General features: G+C 35.5%; 1 protein-coding gene across 2 annotated transcripts in view; it reads left to right on the plus strand.

Moving 5' to 3' along the window:
* The window catches only part of ABCA9 (ATP binding cassette subfamily A member 9), a 77,775-nt gene that overhangs the window by 24,534 nt on the left and 36,059 nt on the right, over nucleotides 1-17,182 (plus strand). For both annotated transcript variants that reach the window (XM_037993246.2, XM_008011980.3), the window contains exons 7-19: nucleotides 988-1,129; nucleotides 1,363-1,548; nucleotides 2,921-3,068; nucleotides 4,507-4,675; nucleotides 7,534-7,592; nucleotides 8,118-8,228; nucleotides 8,954-9,129; nucleotides 9,324-9,443; nucleotides 9,659-9,797; nucleotides 10,302-10,392; nucleotides 12,461-12,600; nucleotides 14,891-15,010; nucleotides 16,227-16,425. In XM_037993246.2, coding sequence (XP_037849174.2) covers nucleotides 988-1,129; nucleotides 1,363-1,548; nucleotides 2,921-3,068; nucleotides 4,507-4,675; nucleotides 7,534-7,592; nucleotides 8,118-8,228; nucleotides 8,954-9,129; nucleotides 9,324-9,443; nucleotides 9,659-9,797; nucleotides 10,302-10,392; nucleotides 12,461-12,600; nucleotides 14,891-15,010; nucleotides 16,227-16,425 — 1,800 coding nt within the window. The remainder of the gene's footprint in view (nucleotides 1-987; nucleotides 1,130-1,362; nucleotides 1,549-2,920; nucleotides 3,069-4,506; nucleotides 4,676-7,533; nucleotides 7,593-8,117; nucleotides 8,229-8,953; nucleotides 9,130-9,323; nucleotides 9,444-9,658; nucleotides 9,798-10,301; nucleotides 10,393-12,460; nucleotides 12,601-14,890; nucleotides 15,011-16,226; nucleotides 16,426-17,182) is intronic.

A 17,182-nucleotide genomic window follows, 5' to 3' on the forward strand; every position in this document is an offset into this window, starting at 1 on the left:
GTCTCTTGAATACAGCACACGAATGGGTCTTGACTCTTTACCCAATTTGGCAAATTGGATACTGGCACCTGTGTCTTTTAATTGGGGCATTTATCCCATTTACATTTAAGGTTAATATTGTTATGTGTGAATTTGATCCTGTCATCATGATGCTAGCTGGTTATTTTGCACATTAGTTGATGCAGTTTCTTCATAGCATCATTGGTCTTTTTATTTTGGCATGTTTTTGCAGTAGCTGGTATTGATTTTTTCTTTTTGTATTTAGTGCTTCCTTCAGGAGCTCTTGTAAGGCATGCCTGGTGGTGACAAAATCCCTTAGCATTTGCTTGTCTGTAAAGGATTTTATTTCTCCTTCACTTATGAAGCTTAGTTTGGCTAGATGTCTTTTACATTTTTAAATGCTTGGGAAAAAATTCAATGAACAATAATATTTTGTGGCATGTGAAAATATACATGAAATTCAAATTTTGTTGTCCATAAATACATTTTATTGAAACACAGCCACACATCACTAACACATTGTTTATAACTGTGTTTGTGCTACAATGGCAACAGAAACTGTACAGCCTGCAAAGCTGAAAATATTCACAGTGTGGCTATTTAGAAAAAATGCTGAACCCTGCTTCATTATCTACTTTTTTTGTCCATATTGTTTATACAATAACTTTACTGAAAAAACTTGTCCAGAGCTGAGAAATCATCATAGATGTCTTCCCAGGAAAGCTCTCTCTGGAAACCTCTCCCAGTGACATCCATTGTGTCACCCAGCTTTACTTAATTTACAATTAGCTATCTATTTTGCCTCTCTACTTGTTTATTGCCTACCTTCTCTTATATTATGTGATCTTGAGGGTAGGAGATAAGTTAGTTATTGCATTTTCTTTACCCTTGATAAATGGTGAGCTTCACAAATCATTTGCTGAATAAATGAATCAAGGAAGTGATGAAGTAACAACATTCTAACTGACTGCTTTGTTTCTCTGCTAGGCTTTCCTGGGGTTTGATGTATGCTGGCTTCATCCTTATCATGGCCACTTTAATGGCTCTTATTGTAAAATCTGCACAAATTGTTGTCCTGACTGGTTTTGTGATGGTCTTCACCCTCTTTCTCCTCTATGGCCTGTCTTTGGTGAGTTGGTGAATTTCATCTCAGTCTTTTTTTCTCTTTCTCTCTCTCTGCTGCCAATCATTTATCACTAATTCTGGTCTCACCTCTTTTGTTCTCTTTGTAGTATTTGCATGAGACAGTGTCTAAGGGTGGAAAACTGATAAAATATACTTTTATAATATAAAATTCCTTTTTTGTGCTACTAATGGTTCTCACAGAATTATATACCAGCTGAAGTTTTTCTCTTTTCTCAGATAACTTTAGCTTTCCTGATGAGTGTCTTGATAAAGAAACCTTTCTTTACGGGCTTGGTTGTGTTTCTCCTTATCGTCTTTTGGGGGATCCTGGGATTCACAGCACTGTATACACATCTTCCTGCATTTTTGGAATGGACTTTGTGTCTTCTTAGCCCCTTTGCCTTCACTGTTGGGATGGCCCAGGTAAGAGTTAAGGTAACAATTTCACTTTTTACAAACCATTCTACACGGACTCCCTCTTAATAATTCACGCAACATGCTCTAAGCATTCCATTCTATAACTTTTGTAAAAATAAACATTTATGAGACAGGAGTGACTTTAATTTTTCTCTCTTAGTGTAATTAGTTTCCCCATAAGTCACTAAATATAGGATCATACTCTTATTATTGAGGTGTTTCAGCTTCTACTTCTAATGGATTATCCCAAAGAACATTTGTCCCATTCAGTGCTCAGGAAACATGACCCTTAGTGTTATCAAAAGCATTTAAAAACCAGGAATTTGGAATAAATACATCTTTATTTTTTAATTGCTAATTTCTACTGAACCTTGTCTCAGAAAAGTTAATTTTAGTTATGATATCATAACTATAAAATGCTAAATGAAAAGTTATGCTAGATATAAACTTATTGTATCCTACGACAGTCTAGTTAAGACATTATTCTTCTGTCTTCTGCCCAGCTACTGAAATATTTTACTACTTCATGTTTTTACTCTGAAATGGACTTCCTTGTTGAGAATTCCCTCCTTTCTTCTCATTCTAAGTTCAGTAAAGTCCTATTGCAGCGCTGTTTGTAATAAGATTGAAAACAATGTAAATGTCCATTGGTAGATTACTAGTTAAATAAATTACGGTCCATCCATACAATGGAAAGTGTGCATCAATCAAAAAGAATTTTTAAAGACTGAGACTGTGACTCACACCTGTCAATCATAGCACTTTGGGAGGCTAAGACAGGTGGATCACTTGTGGCAGGAGTTCGAGACCACCGTGGGCAACATGGTGAAACCCCATCTCTACAAATAATAAATAATAATAAAAAAATTAGCCAGTCATGGTGGGAGTGCATCTGTAGTCCTAGCTACTCTGGAGGCTGATGTGGGAGAATCACCTGGGTCCAGGAGGTTGAGCCTACTGTGAGCTGAAATAGCACCACTGCACTCCAGACAGGGTAACAGAGTGAGACTGTCTCAAAAAACAAAGAACAAACAAAAAAGAATTTAAAAACACTTCTTGTAGTGACATAGAGAGTTCTGTAAACTCTATTAGGTCCTGCTCAAGTATCACCTTTCTTGAGTTTGTACTTCCTCCTAGAAAATGTATCTGGGGCTGCCTGTGGGTTTCTTAGTACTCAGTACTAACTTTCATTCATTTCCCAAATTGGCATCACTTCGTTGCTATTAAAATTATCTTCTATAATAGTAGACAGAGCTCTGTAGAGACAAGATTAATTTTATTTATCTTTGCAAACACAGTTGTAGCAGAAATAAGACAATAATAATTCTTAATGCCATATTAATTCTTTTAAAATTTGCTGTATCTTTTTTTTTTTCAGCTTATACATTTGGACTATGATGTGAATTCTAATGCCCATTTGGATTCTTCACACAATCCATACCTAATAATAGCTACTCTTTTCATGTTGGTTTTTGACACCCTTCTGTATTTGGCATTGACATTATATTTTGACAAAATTTTGCCCAGTAAGTACTAACATGGCTGTAACTTAACACAATTTCAGTAATTGCATGTCTTGAAAATAACTCTACATTGTACTAAATAAAAATTAGCAAGCAGTTTTTCAAAATTTCTACAACAAGCCTAATGATATTCTGTAGTTTGTTTATAGAATCACTTTCTAAGACTTGGCTCTGCTATAACACTCCAGGGTGTTTCTTTTTAAAAAGAGACACTTGCGAGAGATTATGGATAATTATACTATTAGTGTTTGTATCAGAACTAGATGAAGAATGCTGGTGCTTGATACTTGATCTTAGAAATCTGTAAGTGCTTTTCCTATTTAACTCACTTGATAGACAACAGCAGGTTGTTAGTAAAAATATTATAATTATGTAATCGATGTACAATCTTTCCTTTGTTTGTTACTTTTTTTTTTTTGAGAAGGAGCCTTGCTCTGTCGCCCAGGCTGGGATGCAGTGGCATGATCTCGACTCACTGCAACCTCCGCCTCCTCGATTCAACCGATTCTCATACCTCAGCCTGCTGAGCAGCTGCGACTACGGGCATGCACCACCATTCCTGGCTAATTTTTGTGTTTTCAGGAGGGATGGGGTTTCACCATGTTGACCAGGTTGTCTCAAACTCCTGACCTCAGGTGATCTGCCAGCCTCGGCCTCCCAAACTGCTGGGATTATAGGCGTGAGCCACCGTGCCACCCTTATGTACAATCTTTTCTGTAGAGAAACAAAATCTTTCTCTGTGCATCTCTGGGGTTTGTCTGTCAATTCCTCATATGTACTAGGTAAGTGCTAAGGAAGAGGCAGAAAGGGAAATTAGAAAATGAAGTGAAGGAAGGGACCTTCTAAATAGTTTATTCATCACATTTCTGGGAGTACTGATACAGAATAATGACTCGCTGATTATTTTAAAACCTCCCAAGAAAGAAATTTCAGAATGTATCATTAGTGTTATGATATTTACGATTATTCTTGGTGTATTGACCTTATCTGATCCAAATGGAGGAAATCACAAGCAGGAGAATTGCTTGAACCCGGAAAGCAGAGGTTGTAGCGAGCCAGGATCATGCGTCTAGACTGCAGCCTGGGTGACAGAGTGAGACTCCATCTTAAAAAATAAAAAATAAAAAGGGCACATAAGTACAGCTAGATAGAAAATTGTTCTTAATTAGATTTAAATTCCTCCTGAGACATCTCTCTGCATTTTGAGGAGCTTTTTAGTTAGTTAACAATGCTACATGCTTCTCATGTTTAAAACGTCATATTAGCCATCTCTGTTATTTTCTCCTCACTGTTCTGTGTGTGTCAAAAGCACATTAAAACAGTAATACCTTAATACGATAATGTGGGTTCAGGTTTAATGTCAAAAGGGCTGCATGGATATGATGATGGTATCCTTGAAGTGATGACTGACCCAGTATTCATTTGCCTCCTGCTCACATAGCTGAATATGGACATCGATGTTCTCCCTTGTTTTTCCTGAAATCCTGTTATTGGTTTCAACACGGAAGGGCTAATCATGTGGTCCTTGAGAATGAAACAGATTCTGATCCTACATCTAATGACTCTTTTGAACCAGTGTCTCCAGAATTCTGTGGGAAAGAAGCCATCAGGTAACCAATAAATTACTTAGAGGCACAAATGGAGAACAGGCAAGACCAGGGATCTGTCAAGCAGCACACTAGGAGCAAAGATCGCCTTCTGTGCCCTCTATACCCACCTACATCCAGCCTGCTGCACTCATCAAAGGCTACACTCATTCTTCATAGCACACTATTTTCTCATATTCTCAGCATTTACGTTTACTAATATTTCGTGATATAGTAACAACCATCCACAAGTAAATAATTTTTGAATTTCCATTTTCCATATTATCTTTCTCATTTCTCCTCTTTGTGTTTTTCTCCCCTTGGTTGTTCTCTTTGTGACAAACACTGCCATTGTCTCCTTTGCTTTTATTCTCACCCCCCTTTTTTTGTTAATTCACTTTGTCCCTCTCATCTTCCCTTCCTGGTTTATAATTAGATGAGGAGAAAAAGGCAAGCGATGCAGGCATGGGAAGAGGACACTTCAGAGAGATGGGAAGAAAACATGAGAGGTCAGGACTGTTAGTTTCATGCCTATCTTCCCTCTTAGATGATGGACGTGCTTTATTCAATTCTTTGATTTCCAAACAACTAGAAATCTCTAATATTATCCCAGATCTTTGCTCAAATTCCGTTCATAATTCAATGTTGTATTAATCTCACTCCTCAATAATACCTTTCTGATATATCTCTTTCAGTAATATTTTAACTCAGAACATTTATGATACAGTCTCTGAACACAGGTCCAATATGAACATACAACAAAGAGCAGTATTTGCTCATTCCTTATGAGCATGTAAACATAGCAATGTTTTCAAGAATCATGACATCTTTCTAAGCTGGAACTCTAAGTTTTATGTTCTTTCCAGTGCCTATATCAGAATTAGGTCCTATCAGAGAGATCATAGAAAGCCTTGAATGATGAAATAAGGGGTTTTCATTTACTCAGTGGGCAAGGAGGAGGGTATTGAAGATTTGCGAATTGAGGGTACTAAGACTAGTCTTATGGTCTAGAAAAATTATCCCCAGCAACGGGTGGAGATTGGAAGCAGGGTCTCACATAGCTGACGGTTAGGAAAGTGTAGGAGATTTCATCTGTGGCATGGCTGCTCAAGACTGCCAGTCCTGCGTCATGACTGTGGCTGGCGCTGCATCCAACAGACCAGTGCACAGAGTTCTGAAGCCTGCGCCATTCTATCCCAGAGGTCGAGCCAGCTGGGTTCATAATCGCCTCTCAGTATAGAAGGCAGAAAAGTGAAATGTCAATTAAAAGGTATTATTATACCAACCACAGAGTAGATTCTACCTAATCTATAATCTACTATCTAAACATGAAAGTTAAATGTTATCAAAATGTATGGAAAAAATCTATAATTTCTATTGCTTAGATGAAATGAAGGAATAAAGCAAGCTGATACCTATTATTGTCTCAAAAAGAAAAGATAGGGAAAAAGAGGCTAGGAAAAACCAAGCGACTTGCCCAAGGCCACAAAGTTTAAAGAGAAACAGTATTTGAATCCATATGTGCTCAACTTGAAAGTCATTGCATCTGAATGCGCAGCCTCTTCAGTTACTTCCGTATTTAACTGGATTGTGCCTATTTGATCAATTGAATTATACCCCTCAAAATTTATTGAAACCCTAACCCTTGAAATGATGGTATTTGAAGATAAAGTCTTAGGAAGTAATTAGGTTTACATGAGATCATGAGGGTGGGGCCTTCCTGATGGAATTAGTGTACTTATAAGAAGAGGCACAAGAGAGCTTGCACTCTTTCCCTCTCTCTGCCATGTGATGACACAGCAAGAAGGCAGCTGTTTGCAAGCCAAGAAGAGAGCCCTCATCAGAAGCTAAATCTATTGACACCTTGATCTTGGAATTCCCATCCTTCAGAACTATAAGAAATAAATGTGTATTCTTGGTATTTTGTTATAGCAGCCCAAGCAGGAGAAAGCAACCTACCTGCTGGTTTGTTGTGATAATGTAAGTAAAAATGTAGACAAAATGCTCTGGATCTGGCTTATAGTAAGTAGTCTTTCAACTCACTTAAAATCTCTTTTCTTTTTTTTAACTTCTATTTTAAGTTCAGGGGTACATGTGCAGGTTCGTTACATAGGTAAAGTTGTGTCATGGGGGTTTGTTCTACAGATTATTTTATCACCTAAGTATTAAGCCTAGTACCCGTTAGTTATTTTTCCTGATAAAATATTTTTCTATGCCCTCTTTTAAAAATCTTTCTTTGTTTTAAATCCTTTTCCTGGTCTTTTTCCTCCTCTCTCATCTTCTTTGGAAGTTTACTGGTTTCAAGTATTTTGTGTTCTGCTTATATTATCTTATTTATCTACAATCCAGTTCTGTATGATAATTAATGTCATCCCCCTATCACTGCTGAATAACTGAACTCAATGAGTCTTGAGTACACAGCATTTATAACAGAGCTAGTGTGTAGCACAACTGGGACGTCACCAGTTGTGAATCATTTAATGATTAGATTCCAAAGCCTACTATTTCTATTATGGCGTGTTTCTTCTCTTCTTTTTTCCACCATGGTATCTGTTCACCATTGATTTTATCTTCAGCTTTCCTCATATCCAGTCATTTGTCACAATTCTTCTAACAATATATTTCCATGTGCTAGCTGTGCCCTCCATATTTTAGCCTGTTCATTTTGGAAAGATCAGGGATTCTGCTTCTAATTAGGTACCCTGGGTGCTTCTGCCAGTGCCTGTGTGAAAGAAGAGAATCCCCAGATTTTCTTTGAGGCTTTGAAAGAAAAGAATCCCAGATTTTCTTTGAGGCTTTGATTAAGCCTCAGAGACTTGACTTGTCAATCCTCTGCACATTTTCACAATTCTCTGAAAACATTTCCCTCTTTTTTTTTTCAGAATCAAAAATCTTAAAAAAGAATATGCACAGAAGCATGAGAAAGTAGAAGCTTTGGGAGGTAACAAAATAATATTTTATTTAGTGGGGCTGCTTGATTTAGTGGCTGCCTCACTGTTGTAACTTCTGGGTAGGGATTAAGCACAGATATTCCGGATGTGTCTCTCCTTTATTTGAACACATTATGTTTCCTTCAATGTAAAAAATAATAATAATAACAATTTTAAAAAATAGGATGTATCATTAAAAATCGTGTGAGTTTGAAAGGTATATGATAATATTATGAAATTCTTTATTTTCAACTCATCTTATTCTCCAGCTCTAAAACTGTCTTTATTTTAGTTAGCCTGTCTTTATTGATAAAACCGCTTTTATCAAAAAATTAATTGCATAATAACATATTGACAATACTATCACTATAAAATGATGAAATACAGTTTTAAAAGAAAGAATTTTAAGATGAATTTTATTTTGAATATTACTAGCTCAATCTATTCATGCTGCAAAATAATTACAACAGTTTCAGAGACTGTAAAGTTAATATGTAGGCTCTGAGTGTAATTTTTTTTTTTTTAAATCATGCCAGGTGTGGTATTTGACATATATGAAGGCCAGATCACTGCCCTCCTTGGTCACAGTGGAGCTGGAAAAACCACCCTGTTAAACATACTTAGTGGGCTGTCAGTTCCAACATCAGGTAAGAAGACAGTTATTCAAGGACAAGTACCTGGGCAAACACATGAATATGCATTTAATTATTTAACTGGGGCCAGGCATGGTGGCTCATGCCTGTAATCCCAGCACTTTGGGAGGCCAAGGCGGGTGGATCGTTCGGTCAAGAGATGGAAACCATACTGGCCAACATAGTGAAACCCCGTCTCTACTAAAAATACAAAAATTAACCAGCTATGGTGGTGGGCACCTGTAAGTCCAGCTGCTCAGGAGACTGAGGCAGGAGAACCACTTGAACCTGGGAGGCAGAGGCTGCGGTGAGCCAAGATCACGCCACTGCACTCCAGCCTGGCAACAGAGCGAGACTACATCTAAAAAAAAGTTATTTAATTGGTTTCATTAATTCAACAGCCTCATTACCCATTATACCCAGGCATTTAAGAGAAAAATTTTAGAAGTTTCTCTTATTATTTTATTGAATTGCATTATACCTATTTAGAAAAATGTTGTTCACGTTTTAAATATGTCATAAGTAGTTTTATGATTATTCGGTTGCTAAGTAGCATTCCAGCTGAATCAGATGTTATTGTGAATATTATTACATTTTTAATCAGTTCATTGCATATTCCTTACAAGTAAACAATGTTGAAATGAATCTAAAAATTGGCGTACAGTGTTTTCCATTTTAAAAGATCTTCAGTGAAGCGTAACACATTTTCCTGATGGTCACTCTCTGCCTTCTGCTTTCAGGTTCAGTCACTGTCTATAATCACACGCTTTCAGGAATGGCTGACGTAGAAAATATCAGCAAGCTCACCGGATTTTGTCCCCAATCCAATGTGCAATTTGGATTTCTCACCGTGAAAGAAAACCTCAGGCTGTTTGCTAAAATAAAAGGGATTTTGCCACACGAAGTGGAGAAAGAGGTATGTGAGCATATTAGATGTCACACAGCCATGAAAACAAGATTGTTTACCTAGAAAATGTTGTGCTAAGTTATTTCCACATAATTCCTCATCTAAATTTTAGGCAAAAAGGCCCTTTGTAAAGAACAGAAAAATGATAGTGTTTTTAAAATAAACTTTCTGGGTTTGGGACTAAATATTCCTTATTTGGTTAGGTACAACGAGTTGTACGGGACTTAGAAATGGAAAATATTCAAGACATCCTTGCTCAAAACTTAAGTGGTGGACAAAATAGGAAACTAACTTTTGGGATTGCCATTTTAGGAGATCCTCAGGTAAGTCAAACAAAAATTACTGGTGAAATCAGATTGAAGACTATAAAAGTATTTTATTACGTCAAATAATTTGCAAATGATAAATATAAGAGAATGTCTAGGATGAAATATTAAGCACTAACAAATTTCTCCCAAATACTTTAAAAAGTATAGTGCTTTTTAAAAAGATCTTATCTGAAAGGGTGGAATTACTTTAGGACTTTCCTCCTGTCCAGGTTTTGCTATTGGATGAACCGACTGCTGGATTGGATCCTCTTTCGAGGCACCGAATATGGAATCTCCTGAAAGAGGGGAAATCAGACAGAGTAATTCTCTTCAGCACCCAGTTTATAGATGAGGCTGACATTCTGGCAGGTAATGTTTTGTTTCCCTTATGTATCTTCATGAGAAGTTAGAGACAGTGTGGAATATGAACAGTTATGCTCCACAGCGGTGTCTCCCTGGAACTGCCATGACCCAAGACAGGAGAATTTTGCTCTTACTCATTTGTGGGTCTGCATCCCAGAGTACTTGGCCCCATGGAAATATTCTGAGTCCATTGCAGAGCAGCTTTCTGGTTGTAAAATACATATCACACCCTCTAAGATATAATTTGTTTTAGGCAGTCTTGATGCCAGTTTAACTGAAACAGATCCTTTAGATGTATAATTTTTCTCAATACACTAGAGAATAAGTTGACCTAATTTATCAATCGAGCTGTTGGATGACAAAAAAAAGTGGTTTACATACGGCCAGAATTAGAATGTATCTATTTTAGTGTGTCATGCTGCTACAATACATCGTTAATGGATTTACGTTTTGTGAATAGTAAAGAAATAAGTCCTTTGTGTAACTTATCTTTTGATTATTTCTAAATAGACAGGAAGGTGTTCATATCCAGTGGGAAGCTGAAATGTGCAGGCTCTTCTCTGTTCCTGAAGAAGAAATGGGGCATAGGCTACCATTTAAGGTACAGCCCTGAATGTTGGAGACATGTTGACACAAGCTGAAAATGCTGGGGGCAGGTGGTATCAGCATCAATGGGTAAAAGCAGGTCCTATAACCACTAAGTTCATTTCTAGAGAGCTATGGTAGAACTAAGGCATAATTGCTTTGTTTTTTAACTAGAATGTAGGATATATGAGATTATAGACATTGAGCATGCAAGGATGATTAATCTAGGTTTAAATAAAATTTTTGAAAAATATTTTCACAACGTGTTGCCTGCTAAGAGTAATTTGTTGATATTCTGACCCTTTCTCTTCTCATATTTCAGATGTTTACTTTTGCTCATCTTAACAATTTCAATACCCTGTGTTCTCCCTGACTTCATTTCTTTCCACCATCCTTTTGTGTTTTTCTTCTCTTACTGATAATAATTATTATCATTGAGTAATGTCTACTACTTTTTAAGTATTGGCTATGTTTTAGGTACTTGCTAAGATATTTACATATAGAATATTCATATTATTGTATTCAATCCTCTAAATAACTCTAAGAAGATACTGTTGTTATTCCTCTTTGACAAGTGAAAATACCACTTCAGATAGTTTTAATAATCTGCCAATTTCACACGACTTGTAAATGGTAGTCGTTGGATCAAAATTACAGGTGTGATATGAATGGCTTCCTGTATTTTGCACTACAATGTTGATTTTTTAAAAAAAATGATTCAAATAACTTCATCCTGATGGATAAATGGATCCCCCCATTTTTTACTCAAAGTGCCTAATCTGATCAAATCTACCAATCTATCATTACTACTTGTTACAAATCTACCAATCTATCATTATTACTTGTTACAATCTAATAGAATCAATACCCTCTATTGAATACTCGCTATTCTCTAAGTATGTTTCATAGTTCAGTTGTCTTGTTTCTGCTTGAGGGAAGACATCTGTCAAACATGTTCTTCTTCAACCCATTTAACCATGTCCAAGTCTTAACCATTTCTGAAAGTATTTTCTGAATATTTTCTCCTTAATGAGTATCTTATTTTCTGGAATCCTGAAAGCACTATTTTGAACTGTTGCCTTAGGCAACTTAATTAACTTCTTTGATCTTTAGTAACTTCATTTATGTAATAGTAGTAATAATACGTAATAGTAGTAATAATACGTACTTTGCAGTTAAGGTTAAGAAACATTGAGTGAATGAATACTTGACAAGCGGCAAAGTACTCAACTGAGTTAACTCAACTGAGTTAACTCAACTTCCTTCTCCCTCACATCTTCTGTCATATGCTGCTTTATATTATTTGTATGTTGTAAGCTTCTTTAGAGAAGGTACTGCATTCTTCCTATTTGGTATTCTTGATAGCACTTGTAAGTACTAGGCCTTGTAAGTACAGAATAGCCTTTTTTTCAAACTGATTTTTTAGGTTTCTATCATCAGTCAATTGTGATCTTCTCACCACTCTGTCACCTCAGCACCTTTTAGTGTATGTGATTAACAGTGGCTTTTCAAAAATCGAATAATTTCATGAGTAACTTTATATATTCTTAATAAAGACAGGCCAGATTTCACTTGAATAAATTTTGGACCCTAAAATGATAAAATTCGCTTTAGCAGAACCTACATTAGCATGACATGGGGCCATATTCTTAATGACTGTGTAACATTACCTCCATTTTTTGTTTTCTCATGCTTAATTCTGAGTTTTGGCAGAACTCATACATTACTACAAAGGGAAAATTCAAGGTTGGGAGGTTGGGTTTTTGAGTAGATGCTGACAAATTAAGCATTTCCCTTTACCTCACTCCAGGCAAGATCTGGCTTAATATCTCTTTTCTCCAGATAAGAGTCCTTGAGTTACCTCTTCCCACTCTAAGCATCCCTTATACTAATTCTTCTGCCATGTTGCATAGATTTAATGGTTTGGACTTTATTAGTAGCTTTACATCTTACTTTGTCCAGTAAACTATACATTGTTTTGTCTCAAAAATATTAATAAAGTGAGAAGCACATACTACATAATTAGAAAATTGTTTTAGAGACAGAGTTGGATAAAAATAACTTTTATTCTTTTTAAATGTTAGTTTGCATCTGAATGAAAGGTGTGATCCAGAGAGTATAACTTCACTGGTTAAGCAGCACATCTCTGATGCCAAATTGACAGCACAAAGTGAAGAAAAACTTGTATATATTTTGCCTTTGGAAAGGACAAACAAATTTCCAGGTAACAAAATGTAGAAACCACAGAATGATTTGGGAATGGTGTTATTAACAATAACAGTAGTGATAAGAATGATGGCTAGTTTTAATGCTTGCTAGATGAATGGCACAATGCATTTACTCATTTAATATTCCCAACTCCAAGGTCACTTATAGTATTACCCCCAGTATTATCTCCATGTTACTTATGAGTAAATCAAGACATGTAGATGTTAAATATGCTTCACGTCACAACATGTGTAATTAAGAGGCACAGGCTAGCAGCAAAATAAAATTAGAAATATTTGGAAAATTTGTTTCAGGAATGAACGAGAGAGTGTGGTCAGGACAGGAACAGGTATGTAAATACAGTGGCAGACTATTGAAGAAGAGCTGAAAGAACTGTACACAATAAATAGGTTGTTTTAGAAACACCATCACATAATGATATAATCCAAGTTATTGAACATAACTTGGATTGGCCTGCATTCTGCCAAATACTCTAATTCACAACTTTGCTGCAAACACAGAAGCTTGGAGAACCACTGCTGTTATTACTTTTCCATGGTATCTCCCAATGCAGTTTCATTTCCTAAGCATTTTGAGGTAGACTGTTTTTTAAGTTTACTCTGTAAAAATGTGTTTGCCATATCAAGTTCAAGAAAGTATACCAGGGCCATTGCTGTGTGCTTGAATCAATAAGCATGACATAATCTTGGTCCATAAAGAAACACAGAACCAAACATTAAAGTGCAGAGATCAAAACTCAGTGCTAGAGCTAGACAGTCTAGATTCAAACACCAGCTATGCCATTATTAGCTCTATACTATTCTGTATCTCAGTTTCCTTACTTGTGAAAAGAAAATTGAAATAGTACTCTACGTTGTTATGAGGATTAAATGATTTAATACTTTCAAATTTATTAAAATATTAAATATAAATAAAGCACCTGGAATGATACCTGACATGTAGAACCTATGGTATTTCATCAGGTGTCAGAAACCCTCAACTACAGGATGTAAGAAAGAAACACAAAGAAAAAGTGCTGCCATTTAAAATACGATCTGCTATCATTTAGGATCCATTGTTATATCAGATATATTAAAAGGTGATGAAATATATCTCTTAGAATAAGTGAAATAATGGTTCACAATGCATACACAACATCTTTGAGATATGTATCCTTATAAAAACAGAAATCTTTGTGAAGATCACACAGCAAAGTTTTAGCTGATTGTTCATTAAAGGCATTCCAAAGGGGATGAGAAATTTGGAGAAAGACTGAACAACAATTAACCCTTAGGTAGATTTAAGGACTCATTAGAAATTTTGACTCTACATCTCTATTTTTCTTTATCCAACACATACTTAAGATTGAAGTCTTTAATTTATCCCAATATTGAGTTAGTTTATCTTTTATCCACCTTTCAGTTTTCCTGAATTTTCATACCATGGTCAGAAGCTTAAATAGAGAGCAAGAGAGAGACAGAGAGACAGAGACTGAGAGAGAGGAGGTGCAAAGTTACATACGTATTTTGTCCTTTCAAAAGCTTTACATACTTATGGGCCAGACGCTGTGGCCCATGCCTGTAATCCCAGCACTTTGGGAAGCCGAGGCGGGCAGATCACTTGAGGTCAGGAGTTCAAGACCAGCTTGGCCAACATGGCGAAACTCCGTCTCTACTAAACACACACTCTCTCTCTCACACACACACACACACACAAAATTAGCCAGGCATGGTGTTACGCACCTGTAATCCCAGCTACGCAGGGGGCTGAAGCAGGAGAATCACTTGAGTCTGGGAGGTGCAGTTTGCAGTGAACTGAAATTGAGCCACTGCATTCCAGCCTGGACAGCAAAGTAAACTAGCGAAGAGTCTATTCTTAATTCTTTCTATAAACATTAGTTCTTTTACATTTGTTATTATAATTCCCTAATAATTAATCCCAACAAGAAAGCACAAATCTCTGTTCTCTGGAAAATATGTTTTAATTAGTTGAAATTTAGAATGAAACACTCCCTATAATATAACAAAAATAAATTTTAAAAAATGTATTAAGTAAAACATAATTTTTTCACAAAAGCACATGTAGTTTCCTAAGAATGAAAAAATAGATGTTTAGATTAGACTTTGATCTCAAAAAGACATGAAAAGTAACATACCATATAGATCATTTTAGAAATGAGAACATCTGTATCACAATTTTGTTTCTAGTTAGTACATTTGGCCTATCACCAATATTTTATATTTTTGAGAAATATGGTTCTCATTATAAATTATATTCTTATAATCTGTTTTTGTGTCCACTTTTAGAACTTTACAGGGATCTCGATAGATGTTCTAACCAAGGCATTGAGGATTATGGTGTTTCCGTAACAACTTTGAATGAGGTGTTTCTGAAATTAGAAGGAAAATCAACTATTGATGAATCAGGTAACAAAAAATAAGAAAGAAAAAGAAATAGAGAGAAAGAAATAAAGAGAGAGAGACAGAAAGAGAAAGAAAGAAAGAAAGAAAGAAAGAAAGAAAGAAAGAAAGAAAGAAAGAAAGAAAGAAAAGAAAGAAAGAGAATTTTATTTTTGTGTGCAGTATTTTATCTTGAAAATATGCCCAAATTATGAGATTATATACTTTTGTTGGTGCTGTGATTCAGGCTTGTCTTGGGAAAACTTAGAGAAGAAATACATCTCTGTGGAATATAGCAGTGTATAACACTAGTTCCTTATGCAGCAAATAATAAATATATGGTATGATGTTACCTGAATATACATTAGAGAAAAGAAAATTAGAGTTCACATTGACAATTATTTTTGTGGTAGCATTTCGATGATATTATTCCAATGTATTTGGGATTTAGTTGTTGCTTTTGGAAAGTTTGCTCTCTGCCTCATCTTTATTCCTTGGGAAGCATTCTGTCTTTTCTCTCTTATTGTTGCTAAACTATTTTTTTTTACTGGTTCACTATCATATTATGGTGTTTACTCTTTACCATGATCTTTATTTTCATTTTTGCAATTTTCTGGGGGTCTTTTTGGATTGATCAAATATTTTTCTTTAATCCTCCTTTTCCTCTTTTATTCATTTTTGAAGTTATATACTTGTAACATTTTTTAGTGTTATACTTAACTTTTAATGTATGTACATGTTTTATAGCTTTCAAGAAGCCAGAGTTAGTCATTTTCTTTAGGCTTCTCCTCAAAACAGGTAACTTTTATCTTGTTTTTAACCATGGCTATATTTTAAAAATATAGTTTTTTTCATTTTTATGTTCTTGAAGGGGAGTGGAGGGGTTCTATATATACTAACTCTCCTATCTTGGTCAGAAATTCTAAGTGGTTTATCTTTTACAACAAATAGATTTCTTAATGAGTTTTTTTCATTGATTTCCTTAGAATAAATAAAGTCCTGTAAAGCTGCACACAGAAGATGTTTAAAATCAGAAAACACTAGATTTTCTTTTATTATATCCATACTTTCTGCTTCTTTCCCATTTCTTCAATAGTTGCTCTAATAATGTCATACATTAGATTACTTGTATCTTGGCCCAAGAGGGTAACTTTGACACCTTTGTAGGAAAATTTATCACAGGAAAAGCTAAATAATGCACAATTAAAATGGCACTTTGTAAAATACTGATCTTATGTTTTAGATATTGGAATTTGGGGACAATTACAAACTGATGGGGCAAAAGATATAGGAAGCCTTGTTGAGCTGGAACAAGTTTTTTCTTCCTTCCATGAGACAAGGAAAACAATCAGTGGCATGGCGCTCTGGAGGCAGCAGGTCTGTGCAATAGCAAAAGTTCGCTTCCTAAAGTTAAAGAACGAAAGAAAAAGCCTGTTGGCTATGTGAGTATCTGAGTGTTTCAGATTTGTTTTGTCTGTGAACTAAAAATAAACTTAAGAGAGCAAAACATAAAAGAAACTCAGGTAAAATAAATTTCAGTAGATGCACATTGTCTTTTAAACAAAGAAATCTTTTTTTTAATTAAATAAACCATTGTTAATCATGTGGATATATAATTAAAACAGATAAGGGTTGGAATTGTTCTTTTTTAAAATTTCACACACATTTTGTTCTTACCAATGGGTTGAAGTAGTTCTTCAAAAGCATGTGGATATTAGTACTTAGGTCCCATCCTAAAGACCCATTTACTCTTTCCCCAAGGTATCAAAACCTGTAGCTGTCAGGATTCCCCAGGGAAATGAAAACACTAGGATATACATATATAAGCATACTTATTTTAAGGAATTTCATTATGTAATTGTGAGGCCTGGCAAGTCTGAAATCCACAAGGCAGAACATCAGGCTGGAAACTTGGGTTAGAGTTAATGTTGTAGTTGGAAGACTGGAAACTTAGGCATAATTTCCATGTTACTGTCTTGAGGCTCTGTAAAAGAGTTTGCCTTGGCTTCACGATTATATCTGGAACCCACTATAAGGTTCACATGTTCCCCCAGAGCTTCAGCCTCATCATCAGGAACACTCATTCACTGAGAACGTTCATTCATCCAAAAATATTAGTGAGCACCTCTATGCAACACTCTATTATTAACTGATTATAACATATATCAAAAGAAATCAGACTTGACAGTCCACCCTTGA

Source organism: Chlorocebus sabaeus, chromosome 16 (assembly GCF_047675955.1).
Source record: "Chlorocebus sabaeus isolate Y175 chromosome 16, mChlSab1.0.hap1, whole genome shotgun sequence".
Classification (NCBI taxonomy): domain Eukaryota; kingdom Metazoa; phylum Chordata; class Mammalia; order Primates; family Cercopithecidae; genus Chlorocebus; species Chlorocebus sabaeus.